Source organism: Rhipicephalus sanguineus, chromosome 4, assembly GCF_013339695.2.
Source record: "Rhipicephalus sanguineus isolate Rsan-2018 chromosome 4, BIME_Rsan_1.4, whole genome shotgun sequence".
Taxonomy (NCBI): Eukaryota; Metazoa; Arthropoda; class Arachnida; order Ixodida; family Ixodidae; genus Rhipicephalus; species Rhipicephalus sanguineus.
The window spans coordinates 183,503,572-183,517,052 of NC_051179.1; the positions used below are offsets into that span (position 1 = coordinate 183,503,572).

General features: G+C 46.4%; 1 protein-coding gene across 1 annotated transcript in view; it reads left to right on the plus strand.

Moving 5' to 3' along the window:
• LOC119390951 (neprilysin) overlaps positions 1 to 9,962 on the plus strand; it is a 143,618-nt gene extending 133,656 nt beyond the window's left edge. Inside the window, exons 18-19 of the mRNA XM_049415440.1 lie at positions 1,766 to 1,842; positions 9,407 to 9,962. Of these exons, the coding sequence (XP_049271397.1) occupies positions 1,766 to 1,842; positions 9,407 to 9,500 (171 nt within the window). The 3' untranslated portion in view covers positions 9,501 to 9,962. The remainder of the gene's footprint in view (positions 1 to 1,765; positions 1,843 to 9,406) is intronic.
• Positions 9,963 to 13,481: the final 3,519 nt, after the last annotated feature.

Sequence of the window (13,481 nt, forward strand, 5' to 3'; positions counted from 1 at the left end):
TTTACTGTGGCGACTCTCAGAAGCTAGCGCAGCCTTGTATTTGCCACTAACCCATGCACGCACGTGTGAAAAGTTCAAGAGGATGGCTTGCGCATGGAGGCTCGTGTGTCCGGACAATGCAAGCCATTTAGACGGTCACGTGAAGCTATGACAGCCTGCCGATGTGCAAAGACGTGGAGAATGAATGCAGTGATTATACGAGCAGACCTTGCAAGAAAGTCGCGAGGAGACGATTAGTGCCATCTGTTGCATAAACCATTAAATAACAAAAGCAACTCATGGCAGTGTTCCTGTGGGAGCACTTGCAAGAAAAATAAACCACCACCACTTCTATTGCCATTACACAGTTGAGATCGTAGTTCTGTGTGTGGATGTGGCATGCAGCCTTACCAAAATAAAACTAGGGTCCTGACTAAGGTCCTGACTAGGGTGGCTGAATGTTCTATCACAATAGCTTCAAAGCGCACTCTTAAAGACAAACCTGTCTTTGCAAAATTAGAAAGAAGTTGCCTTTTTTTAAAACTAATTTATTTCAGGAAAAGCATCGTTAGATTGGGCTTGGTGCCAACTTAGTTCGGTTAACTTGGGTTGATGACAACATTGAACCCTATGGGTGCCTGCACGGGAATGGAAATTTCTTCGTCTAGATAGGGAACTTTGTAAGATCGAGTTTCGTTAGATTCAGTTTTAACTGTATGTGCAATCATGTATGAGGGATGCACACATATGCTGTGTATGTTTGGCCTTCTGAAATATTGTCGCACACCTGCAACAGGGCTGCATGACTATGCATTTAATGAAAATCTACTCTTTTCATCCGACATTAAAGAATACAGTGTAAGAATATCGGCAATATACTTGACAACATTTTACTACAGTAGTACTTACCATTCTGTATTGTTTTAGGAAGTCAGGTGTCATGCATTATTAACTTCTATGACAGTTGCTGCTGTAGCTAGTATAACACATTTTCAGTATTTTATTTTCCATATGCTGTTTTTAAAAGGAGTGTAGAGGAAGCATCATGTGAATGAGTTTTATTTGTAGCAGTTGCTTTTCTTCCGTCGGTTTCTGTAAGCTTCTGTGACATGTCTTTACCTGTTACATGCTTTGGTAACATGTTGTGCACAGACCAATTTATCGATGTAACTGACGCTGCCACTGTTCGGGTGAGCTCTATAGGTAGTAGAAAAGTTCCCAGGCGTCGTCTATAGAATCTCATGTGCAGTCTGCGACTCTCTTTATATCGGGGAGAGTGGTAACTTTTAGAGACGTCTGAAGGACCACATGAATGACATCGGAAAGAAGAATGTCGTATCTAACGCACTTGCGGAACACGTGGCTACATGTAATCACAACAATGACTGGGCCAAGGCATCCATAATCGCAAAGGAAAGAAACTGGTGTTCGCGTCAGTACCTGGAATCGCTTCTTATCCAAACTATGAAAAAAACGCTGAATAGAAATGATGGAAATCTTTTTCCAGCGTACGCCAGGTGTCTCGGCAGCGTCCTAAAACAGACATAAGCCTTTGCTGGGCCACTTTACTGTGAACAAGGCTACCGTACCGTAGCCAAAACGTCTCTTTTTTAATGTTTATAAAACCTTTCATTTGGTCGGCGTTATTTCGTTTTGTTTCTTCTTCATGCAACTTCCCGACTAGATGATGCTTCGTCAAACCATCGATTTCGTGTCAAGTGTCTTACGATGCTCTATGTTTTCTTTTTGTTTCTCATACTTATTATAAACATGCTGTTTGCTTCAGTCCATGTGTGAAGAGGTATCTTTAAGGAGATTACAAATCTGGAGCCTCGTCAGCACATCTGCACCTAAAAAGCTCAGGTGAGTTCATGCTTGCTTGCATATCATTTCTCAAAACCTTAGCAGTTTGTATGTTTACCATATTGCTCCCCAAGCAGGGGGTTGCCACAAAATGTAGAATTTGAGCATGTAACGAGAAATTGTCAAAGCTGAAAATTTGTCCAAAGCCCACCAGTTCAATATTTATGCCATCTTTATCAAGAGCACGTAACTTGTGCTGCATGCCACTGGTCATAGGTAGCATTCTTAATTAAGTACCTAATTGTAAAGCTTATTATAAGGGTGCCATGCAATGTCGTTCCGTAATGCACTTCTCAGGTGCTCAGCAGCGTGTGAAGCCACTTGAGGACTTGTGCTCCGATGCATGGCCCTCGCCAGGCTTGTTCTTAGACACCACAACTGATGATTGTGACAGTTTTTTGAGTGCCCCAGAGACTAGACTTTGAAACTTGGGGCCAAGCAAAGCATTCAACCAGACTTTTGACCTCCACCAATCATTTGGGATATTCTCATGGCCATCACTCGGCCTGTCTCATGCACGTCTTTCTTTTTGTCTACTTCAGTGGACCCTTATCCGTACATCAGTTTTCTTCACTCAGCAGCTGCACATTGTCTCCTTTGTACAGATGCTGTCAAAATACTCTTGGAACTTTTATGTTGACACCACCTCCCACCAACACTCCATACATGGCACTCACGCACTTCTTACACCACACCTTCCACAGAAGCCCCGTTAATTGTGTCAGGAAGATGAAAAGCAGCACAGTCACTGGCTCATGGGAGATATAGCTCAAGTTTGGCCTCTGTAAGGCATACCACCGATCGCTGCTCATCTACCTTCCTGTTGTCAGTCAGCGTTTGTGTTGTCTTGTCTCCATGCTGAGTCTTTTAGAATGAATACCTACCATCTTAGCTCTCTGTTATTTTAAACAAGTACTATTCGCCGCAGAAGTTTGCGGGATCTGCAGCGCGTGGCGGAGCGACAGAAAACTGCATTGCTGCGTCACATACCGTGACGCGGCGGGCGTTGAGGCTACCGGCCGCGCCCTCCACGATTAGATCCGGCAATGGCACGTTGTCTAAACAAGCCGTCGCTATTCGCCGAGGCCGATAGCCTCAATACCCGCCGCGTCACGGTAGGTGGCTGTAAGGAAAGGACACAAAAGTGATGTGTTTTAGGCATGATTTGGGATTAAAAGGACTTGAAAGCGGCGAGAAAATGCAAACCGAAACTGAAGAAGGCGAGCGGAGGACAGGTGGCACGAAGGCGACACCAAAACAGGAACAAGAAGAGAAGAAAAAGAAGGAACGTGCGGAGAAGGGCTCGCGGGTTCAGACCACGAAGACGGACGAAGCGGTGCGCCGCGCGAGGTGACGAGCTCCGGGCGACGTTCCTGAGGTGGGCGTTGGAGCAGTTCGTGCCTGCCGGGTCGAGGGCCGGTAGCCTGTCCAAGGTCCAGTTCCGGTGGCCTGTTCAAGGACGAGGCCTGCTGAACGGCTCCTGCCTGGGTGCAGTGGCCGAGGGCAGGATCGTGGGCGAGGCCCTACCTGGGGCGGTCTTCGCGGGTCGTGGCCTGACGCGGGTCCTCCGGAGTTGCGACCTGTACTGCTGGGTTGGCCGCAACTTCCGACCCAACGGCGCTACACACGGTAGCGCATCCGTGTGCCGTCAAGCGTGCCAGCCGTGCCACCTGTGTCCTCGCGCACGTCAACGACCGCATCATGCTGGGACGACGCTGGGGCGACAAACTGTGAGACAGCGTTTTTTTTCCCCTCACGAATCAGACACTGTCGTAGCCTAGCCCAACGTTTATAGAACCAGGTAAGTTGCAAAACTCCCCGCGTCAGCCAAGCCGTCGCGCGGCGCCAGGGCAGCTTCCGGTTTGGTGGCGCTGGCGGCGCAACAAGCTTCCGCTAGCAGACAAAAACGCGTAGTGTGCGTGGCAAGACGCCGAGCCAGCCGTTCAGAATGGGCTTCGTTGTTTACATCGCCGACTGTATATTATCGAGATTTTTCGTTGCGCTGCCGCTGCAGCGTAAACATGAGTAATATTTAGCAGCGGTAAGGCAAAGTCAGTAAAGCTATGGCTTTCTAGACTGCCCACGATAACTGATGCTTGATAGCATAACATACGAGTCTTTCCATTACCGTAGAATAAATTAACTATATGACGCATTCCCGTAGCGTAATTCTTTAGCTAAAGTGGATGCTTGGGCGTGTTGGTACTTCATTCTTTTCGTTTTGGACTGTGCAAGTATTGCGCGGTGTTTACGAATAAATCTTTGTTGTAAGTCAGCGCTGTTGTTTGTGCATTCCTTTTTCTGGTTGCCCGTCTTGCGCTGTTTTCTTTCCGATAATTCTTCACTGTATATTTTTTGAAGTGAGGCGTTTTCACTCTGTATCACGGCTGTCGTTATTCGCAATCATTGAGCGGTAAAATCGCCGCACTCCACACTTTCAGTCCTGCTATAGAAAAAAAAAAATCTTATTTTACGTACGCGCACGCAATGCAGTGAAACTATTTTTGATATATGACATGTATAGTGTGATGCACACAAACGGCACGATTTATTTGCAGTCTCAAGCATTAAACCTTATCAAAACAGCTCCAATTAAGTGTAAAATATTATTTACAGCACAATTTTTAGAATCACTCAAATCAAGGCACGTTCGGGAATATCGTTGGGACGCATCCTCCCACGAGGCTCCTTTCCGCTGGCGATTTCAGCCTTAATTCTTACCATAGACCATGTGAGTGAAAGTCTTCAGGATGTCTTCCTCGTGAATGTGCATATCATGCACAGATACGTGATGTGTCGGTCAGTTTCTTACCTCACGACGAATGGCGCGATCCCACGCCACTCGCTGGTTCGTTTCATGTTTCACTTTTTGAGCGCGCAATTGAACAAGGACGAAAAGCGACGAGGACGTCGCCAAGCGCTGTGTCCGCGTTGCTTTTCGTCTTTGTTCAATTGAGCGCTCAAAAAGTGAAACACGAATTACCTACATGGCCAAGCACACGCTCTTTCGCTGGTCCGGATCACGCGGGGCACAAATAGGGTTACCGACCGTCTCGGACTTCGCGGAACTGTCCCGACTTTTCATACAGCGTCCTGAGCCGTCCCTGTCGGGACAACTATATGTCCGGGATTTATTCGGGACCACCCAGTTAAAATTTTTATGTGATCCAACGCACACCCGACAACGCACGTCACGCTCCAGAACACGATGTTCTGACGAATAGCACGCACGAAGCAATGTTGTGGTGGCTAGCGGTGGATTCGAAGGTCTTTAAATACTTTGGCTGAACTTCGCCATGAAGCGCGACAACTTTTACGAGTACACTCTCCAGCAAGAGGAAATGTTGCGAGCAGCACGTAGCCAGCTGAAGTACAACTTCAAGAGGCCGAAACAATAAAGAAACAATGGATTTGTCTGGAATATACCGCAATTTAGAAAACTGACTTCGCTGGCTCGCTATGTTAGTTTACCCCGCCTCCCTTCATTGAAGAGTTAGTGACCCTAGGCACAGAAGAAACGTCGTGGTGTCTCGGATTTCCTGTAACCGCTCGTACAGCCGGGAACACAATATGTCGCCATGGTGAAGACACGCAGCACATCCGAAGCACAATAGGGCGCAGAAAGCGTAAAACTGTTCACGCAGAAAGCAGCCTCCACTGATACTAACGCGCCGCAACATTCACCGCTGGCTAAAGAGAGTGGAGTGAGTGAATCCTGTTGCGACAGCAGCGCCACATCTGTCGCTGATAGCGGCAGCGCCGCGCAACATCGCTCAGTTTTGCAACTGACCTGGTTCTATAAACGTTGGCCTAGCCGGACTCTCCGCTAATTGATCCAGGACTTACTCTCGCACATGTTGCGTGATGCTTGGCGTCTAGTTTTGTGTATATATACAGTAGAACCCCGCTGTTACGTTCCTCACTGCTGCGTTTTCCCGGCTGTTACGTCGTTTTCCGCCGGTCCCGGCATAGCTCCCATAGAATACAATGTATTGGGAACCCCGCTGTTACGTCGTAACTGTCGGACCGTTCCCGTATGATACGTCGCGAAGTGCGCCCGGAGCCGACCGAGTACTACCGACCGAGTGACTACCAAAGAGAGCGGCCATGGTGCATTTTCACGCAGCTTGGCCTCGTTTGACCGTAATATTAGCCGCATGAGAGGGGCAAGCAACAGAATCTTTCAATTGATGCAAACAAAAGCATGGCCTTCGAGATTCGAATTGCAAAGATGGCGTCTATGACGTAACTGCTCGCGAAAGCAAGGCCTTCGAGATTGGCATTTACTATTGACAAAAGCATAGCCTCTGAGATTTGTATTGCACAAACATGGCGTGTATGACGTAATTGCTTGCGAAAGCAAGGCCTTCGAGATTGGCATTCACTTCTGCCATCGCGTTGGCGTAGACTCATCATCATCGTTATTTGTCGGAGAACGGGAGGAGTTCGAGCTGGTTGGAGCTCGCATGGTCGTGCGTGCGGTTCGCGGTCGGACTCGCCGCGCCGGTCGTGATTGCGTGTGCTTAGTTCTTTCATGCCTACAGCTGTTGGTGTTAAAAAAATCACATACGTTGATTACATTTCTGTGGATGAGGCCGTCCTAGGCTCCGCGTTTCTATCCATCGACTAGATCGCGGCTGAGCGCGCCAATTTTCGTGCTGCTCGTAAGAATTGAAATAAAATTCTGTACCACTAAATATTTTGCCGTTTTTCCTGTTTTTCGGCTCTTACGTTTCCCGTCTCTTACGTTTATTTCCTACGGTCCCTTCAAAAACGTATCAGCGGGGTTCTACTATAGTTTGTTTCTCCTAGTACTTTTCTCTCCTCTCTAGTGTACATTATAAAGTTTTTTTTTTCTCGCCTAAATGGTTCATGTGAATCCGTTCTCGTCCGCTATTGACAAACATAGTGACGAACGTCCATAACCATCACAGTGGCGCAGCAATGCAGTTATCCATCGCTCTGCCACGCGCTGCAGATCCCGCAAACTTTTGCGGCCGACAGTGCATGAAACCACGGTTGAACAGGAATGGAGACAGGCTATGGCTGCACTGTAGTTTCATGCAAGAAGTTTATATAAACAAAGAAATAAACAGTATAACACCTGCTGCACTACACAGTAAAGTAAAGTAAGTGAACTTGTGCTAGTGGGTAAATCATTTCAAAATTATTTTAGTGCAAACAAGTGGCACATTTACACACGCACACACCCACACATTCAGACACCCAAACATGTTCAGTGCTGTAAGTGTTTCGGTGCATGAATGCATGGGTGTGTGCATGTGGGAATGTTGCCGTATGTTTGTGCTTAAATAATTTTTGAAATAGACTAGTAAAACTTTAGTTATAGTCGTATATCTGGAGCTTACAGAGTTTAAGAGAAAGCATTGAGTGAGCTAGGGCTTCAGTTTGTGGTTTCTGTGAGCACTTCACGAGCTTTGCCAAGGGTGACTGGCAGCACATGAATTCGGACAGCCGAACCACACTTTTAGCCAATCTATACTTTCCAGCTGTTCAGCCAACTGCAATATCACTGCAGCACTCCCACATGATGGTGAAACACGGTTGCTAGCAGCGAGTGACGTGTCTTCTTGAGTGATCACACATTTCTTATTGAACAGTGCTCTTCATTTCTCCCGGGTGAAAAGATTTGTGTGATGCGAGATTCTTGTTTCACCAACGGACTTGGATCTGCAAAAAGCTCCCAGCTGCGGAAAAACTACTCAAGTTCCAGTGGTATTGCATTAAGATGCAAAGAGAATGCGACCGCCCCATAGGCCAGATTAAAAATGTGGACCAGACTCTAATCTTTTTGGACATTCTAGCCAGGCCAAGGAGGTACATGTTTGCACAATGGGCATAAAGAAGACCAGAGTAACAGTGATGCACAGCAGTTGTAAGCTGCCGCCTTACATCTATGAGAAAGACTCTCCCGAAAAATGTAACTTTCCCGCCGCAGATGCACAGGCACAATGACAAAGGCTGGATGGACAGCGCCGTAATGATTGATTCGCTGCATTTTGTTAAAATGGCTGATTGGGTGACTTGGTGATTCGTGATACTTGAAATACGAGCCTTAAACAGGGACTTCGGAAGACATGCGCTTGTCCTTGTCTTCCGAAGTCCCTGTTTAAGTCATGCGCTCGTATTTTAAATATCACTGCATTTTATGTGGGGAAAACATCCAGGCGTGCTCATAAATACTCTCGCAAAGCTCGTGCTGAATGCATTCAAGTGTGAATGCATTCAAATACGAGCAGCGGCTAGAAGACAACAATCGTCATTTGACACCATCAGGCCGCATCAATTGGCTAGCAATGGTCAGCAAAGTTGCGCAATGAATCAGCAATGCGCGGGAGGTTTTGCCGTCTTCAGTAAGCATTTATGAAGTGCTGCCTCTCCAACAACCTTGACAGCACTGATGACAATGTAGTTTTTGCTGAGAGTGCCAAAGGTGTGAGCAGTGACGACGACTAATCGGGCATGCACGTATTTCCGACCAATTCAAGGATAAATAAAGCCCTGCGGGCAACCGCTTTTTGGTTGCCGTTTCCTGTTGCATCAAAAATTCGCTTACCAACGTCCGATGACTCCCTAGGGTCTGCGAATTCATCCGAAGAATCGGGCAATCCAAAAGAACGAATTCATATTTCTTTACATTGACCAAGTAGTCACATCATCACCACAGCATTTAAAATAGTTCTAAATGCTTACCAGTGTACTTATCAGGCATTTGGGTGCTCGCATAGGTTCTGGTTCGGCACCTACCGCGAGCCCCGCTTGCATCTCATGACGAGTGCCACCGATACCAGCGACGCAAAAGACAGGGCGGACGACTCGACCGGCTTTCCCCGGTGCGTGCGTAAATGATAAGCTATCGCACGAAAATCCCTGCCGCTTCATTGAAACCAAGGCGTAAGAATTTTCTTGTGCCGTGATTGAAACAAGGCATTTGCTGCTGCGAGGAGCTGATCGTTTTTAGTTGTGCGTAGCAGGTCGCCCACTGCTGGACACTTCCAAGTTCTCTTTGAAGTTTAATTATTCATATCATGGTTCGAAGGAATCAAAACAGCAGTGCCAGTGGCATCAGGATATGCATAGTTTGACAGGGAGAGAGTTATGTTGTCAAGACTACTATACCTGCTAGTCTGGTCCAGTGAACACTTTTCCGATTATAATGCTTGAACACATTTCCCAAGTTTTGAATTGATGCCTCAGTCATAGGGTTGTCGTTGCATTTTCAGTCTAACCCTTTAGCTGGCAACACCTTCATGAACATCTGAGCTTGTGCAACGTAGTTTATCCATTCGAAATATCGGTAAGTAAAGACGATGCCTGGATGTTTTTGTGAGTGGTGCTAAGCGTAGCTTGCTCAGCAGGCAGGAGGGCACTTCATCACTCTATGGTGGCCAGGCCATGAGGGCGAGTAAGCTGCCCATGGAAGTGTTACAGCTTCATGCATGGCATTGCTTATTTGTACATGCAAGTTAGTGTATGCCCTTCAACACGACATTGCAGTTCAGGACTGATTTTTCTTTGCACCCTACACTGCCTCTTTCTGCAGGGTTCTCCAGGCACTGCAGCAGTCTCCCGAATTCGGTCGAACATTTGACTGCAACGCTGAAGAGTGGCAGTCCCACATCTGTCATGCGTGGTGACCTGTTTACACCTAAGCAGCAATGCATAAACAATTGTGGCAGCTGTAGCAGCAGCGAGCCAGCGGTACCAACACTTCCACGAGCAGCCGGTTTGCATAGGGCGTGGTCGCTTCATGCAGTGTGCCTTTGGTGCAGTTCTGACGTGCTGGTGTCTAGGAAAGCGAGACAATGCGCACAATGGGAGTCATCTCACGCAATGCAGACAAGTTGCTTTGTGCATGTGCAACTTGGCAAGCTGTTTTTGAGCACATGGCGTGCTCAGCCGCACTGCTGGAAGACAGTGCAGATCACAGATGGACTGGCTGTGTGTGTGAACTTTATTTAGAATGGGCTGAGGTGGTGTGCATGTATGTGTATGCGTGTTTGTAGGCATCTGACCTGTTAGCATTTGAAATGTTTTTGTACAAAACTCCATTACAAGTTTTGGCCTCATGTTTTCATTCAGGACCACGAGAGAATAAATACTTTAAGTACCATCACTTTCATTGATGTGTAGTGTCTTATGCTTTTGTTATACTGTACGCTTAATGATCGTAGCAATGCTGGTTTTGTGGGCCGGCCGTGTGATAATGTAAACATGCTCTCCTTTTCTGCATTGTGGCAATTGTGCCTTTGTCTTTGTTCTATCTCGTATAGACCTTTTTCAAGCGATCCCACAACGTCCCCCGGGTGTGCGGAGCACCGTGGTAAAAGTGTGTACGTCTAGCGAGCTGGCTGTTCAGTCGCCCACCGCTCATTGCCACTGGAGCACGAAATGAAGAGAACATGTTGCCGCTTCTTGAACATTGTTAAATTGCAAGTACTACACATATCCAAACGCTTCTGCATATATCTCTGCACATGAAGTGTGAAAGGAATAATGCAGTCAGTGTAAGTATTACCAAGCAGATGTATATACTGGATGTAGCAGTTAAGCGGCCGGCATGTGCATCATCCTGTGCCGATATCGTCAAGATGTAATATCATAAGCAGTATGAGCTGAAACACCGCATTCATGTTTATTCAATGATTACTTGTAATGTACAAATATTAATGTGATGTATGGAGTTGTAAGAGATACTTTTCCACTTCAGCATTTAGTGTCATGAACGTTTTTGCGCTTTCCAACTGCACTTAAAAGGTAATATCAGGGTTCCATCTCATATTGCTAACGGCTACATGTATCTACGGTATAATTCAGAGTTGCCAGATGCTACCAAGCTAACAAGCAAATAATCATCACAAAAGAAGCCCAAAAAAAGTGGCGCGACTTTCGTGGACTAGACGAAAAGAACCGGAAATTGAATACATTTTCCCATTCTAGAGAATATTTTTCATTTTAGTGATAAAATTTAACTCAAATACCAAGGGTAGTTGAAAAAGTCGCTTTTGTTATTTTGTACAGCGAAAACATGCGCAACTATGAACAAAAGCACCTATTTACTTTTATTGCGATAACAATTATGAAAAATGTTCCCGAAGCGCGGAATCGAACGAGCGACCTCTCGCTCCACGCGACCTCTCGATAGGCCACGAGGCGTACGTCTTTTAGCATGCTAACGGCGATCTATTTATATACACGATATACTTCGGCGTGCTTTCTTGGTCACCAGCGAGATGGCGCGAGGGGCTCACTTTAAAGGTCGTCGCCCTGCTCGTTATGATACGCTCGCGCCTCCTGCTTCGCCAGACGCACTTTGCCCTGCAGGGCGTGGTCGCCTGCGCGCGCACTTATCTCATGAGGGGGGTGCTTTGTATGTCTTGCACACCCCCTTTGTAGGGGGATGCTTTCACCGCGATGTCCGCGCTGAAGTTACACAGCGTACGAAAGTTTCGCTCGCTGCAGCGGCCGCGTTTGCGAAAGGAGCGCGCTGTTCAAACAGAAAGAAGTAAGAACTGTGACGGTTGTTAGTTCGCGCTCGTCTTGTTGATACCTGTGCGTTCGTTTCTGCGTCGTCCTTTATGTTTGAGCAGCACGCTTTAAGTGCCGAGCTATGACACTTGATAGTGCGCGAGTGCGCGCTCGTCCTGTGTGTGTTCTTTTCGTGAGTCATTTGCGTTCGAGCGACGCGCTGGAAATTTCGAGCTGCCGTTCTTCGCGTTACATTCTAATTTATTGCTATCGCATTCAATGCTTCGCCGTTGCGGCGAAACTGTGACTTTTTTAACATTGTCTCTAGGGTAGTCTCCATTCAGTTGAATGCACGTTTGCCAGTGCACGATTAACTTCACTTGTCGTTCCCCCAACTTACGTTTGACTTCAACGCTCAACTGCACAGTCATCGACAAAGCGCGATTAGTAGACGTGATGATCAATAAAATAAGTATATTTGCTGAAAAAAATGCAAATAAGCCCAGAAAACGCGACATGCGACTGGAAAATTCTACAAGCGACTCGGCTAAAAAAGAAACCGAAATCCTAACTGGCAACTCTGGTAGATACGCTCACCTCTGAGCCAACACATGAAAAGACAACCGGCATTTGTAAAATCGAACTAGCCACCCTAATCGAACACCTGCAGTCAGTGTCAATGAAGGGTGGTAGACACTTATCGTTTGTCACCTGTAGTGTGAGCGATTTAATCTATCTGGTTTTACTAAATGCCAGCTATACCACAGAATACTTATACTACCATTTACAGAAGGGAAACTGTACCTTTGACAGTGCAACGGAAATAAGGGTAGCGGTGGCGTTGTGAACTAAAGTATCCGACCAAGGGATGGCGCTGCGAAAACCATCATCATCATTGCGTTGAGGCAATATGGCATAATATGGCTATGGTGGCTAGAGGGGGAAGTGTGACGGGCGAGAGCGGAGGGCTGTACGAATTCCCAATGAAAGATGGCGGTCACACCAGGTGGCGCTACCTGCGCCGTAGGTGCTTGCGGCGGCATTTGCCTGCTTTGCGTATGGCCGCTAAACGTTAGTTTCACTTGTTTCTAATAATCGCTTATGCCCCGCGCCCGTGCTGTTGAAGGCGCTACGTGTTTGTTTCGCTAAGAAGCATGTGTTGCAAGTTGTTGGCGGTGTTAAGCAAGAGGAAAAAAAAAAGAAAACCAAGAATGCTCTTAAACCAGACGGAACTGGCGTGCCTCCAGGCTTTCATATTTAAATGTTTCTTAATATCGGTTTGCTTCGACATGTTTAATCTGCTACAGTGTGCAAAAACTTGGCTAGTTGGCTGATTTTCATGGTAAAAGCAGCGCAAAAAGACGACAATTAACACGAGAAGAACGACACAGGACAGGCGCTGAACTGTTCAGCGCTGGTTCTGTGTCATTCTTATTATCATATTCCTTTTGCGCTGCTTTTACCATATTTATAGGCTGCTTCAGTTGAACTAAACCACTTGCTCGGCTGCATAGCTCAGCTGACTTTAAAGTGTTCTTTCCTCTTGGTCAAGTGTAAACTGTTTACAATGGTTCATAGCGAGTATATTGGCTGCAGTGCAGCGCGTTTTTTTTTTTCTCTCTTAGTCCGCACCTACTTCCCCCCCCCCCTCCATTTCCTCTGTATTGTAGGGGGTTCTCTTGAGCGCGAAATGTTCAAAGCATTTACATTTTCCGGCTACTTTTCCTTGAGAAAATTGAAGTGCTCTTGAGCGCGAAATGTTCAAAGCATTTACAATTTCCGGCTCCTTTTCCTTGAGAAAATTGAAGTGGAGATCGGAATGCTGCAGCTGGAGGCTCTTTGATACTGAGCATTTTATTTTATTATTTTAGCGATAGCTCTATCTATGCAAGGACCAATGATTTCTAACTTACGGCTTTATATGCATACTAAATACATGCAAGGACATGTTTATTTATCACACATTTGTCATCCCATAATTATGTCAGACATTTGTTATCACATACTCCCCTATCACGTTAAGAGGTCAAATTACTTGACCCTCCTCAACTTCAAGTTTTTGGCGCTCCCTTATTTTTGGACACTCCTGTCTGCTTTTTTTTTTTTTGGTAAAGTACTTTGGTGCGTCCAGAAACACCGTAGGCACAGCG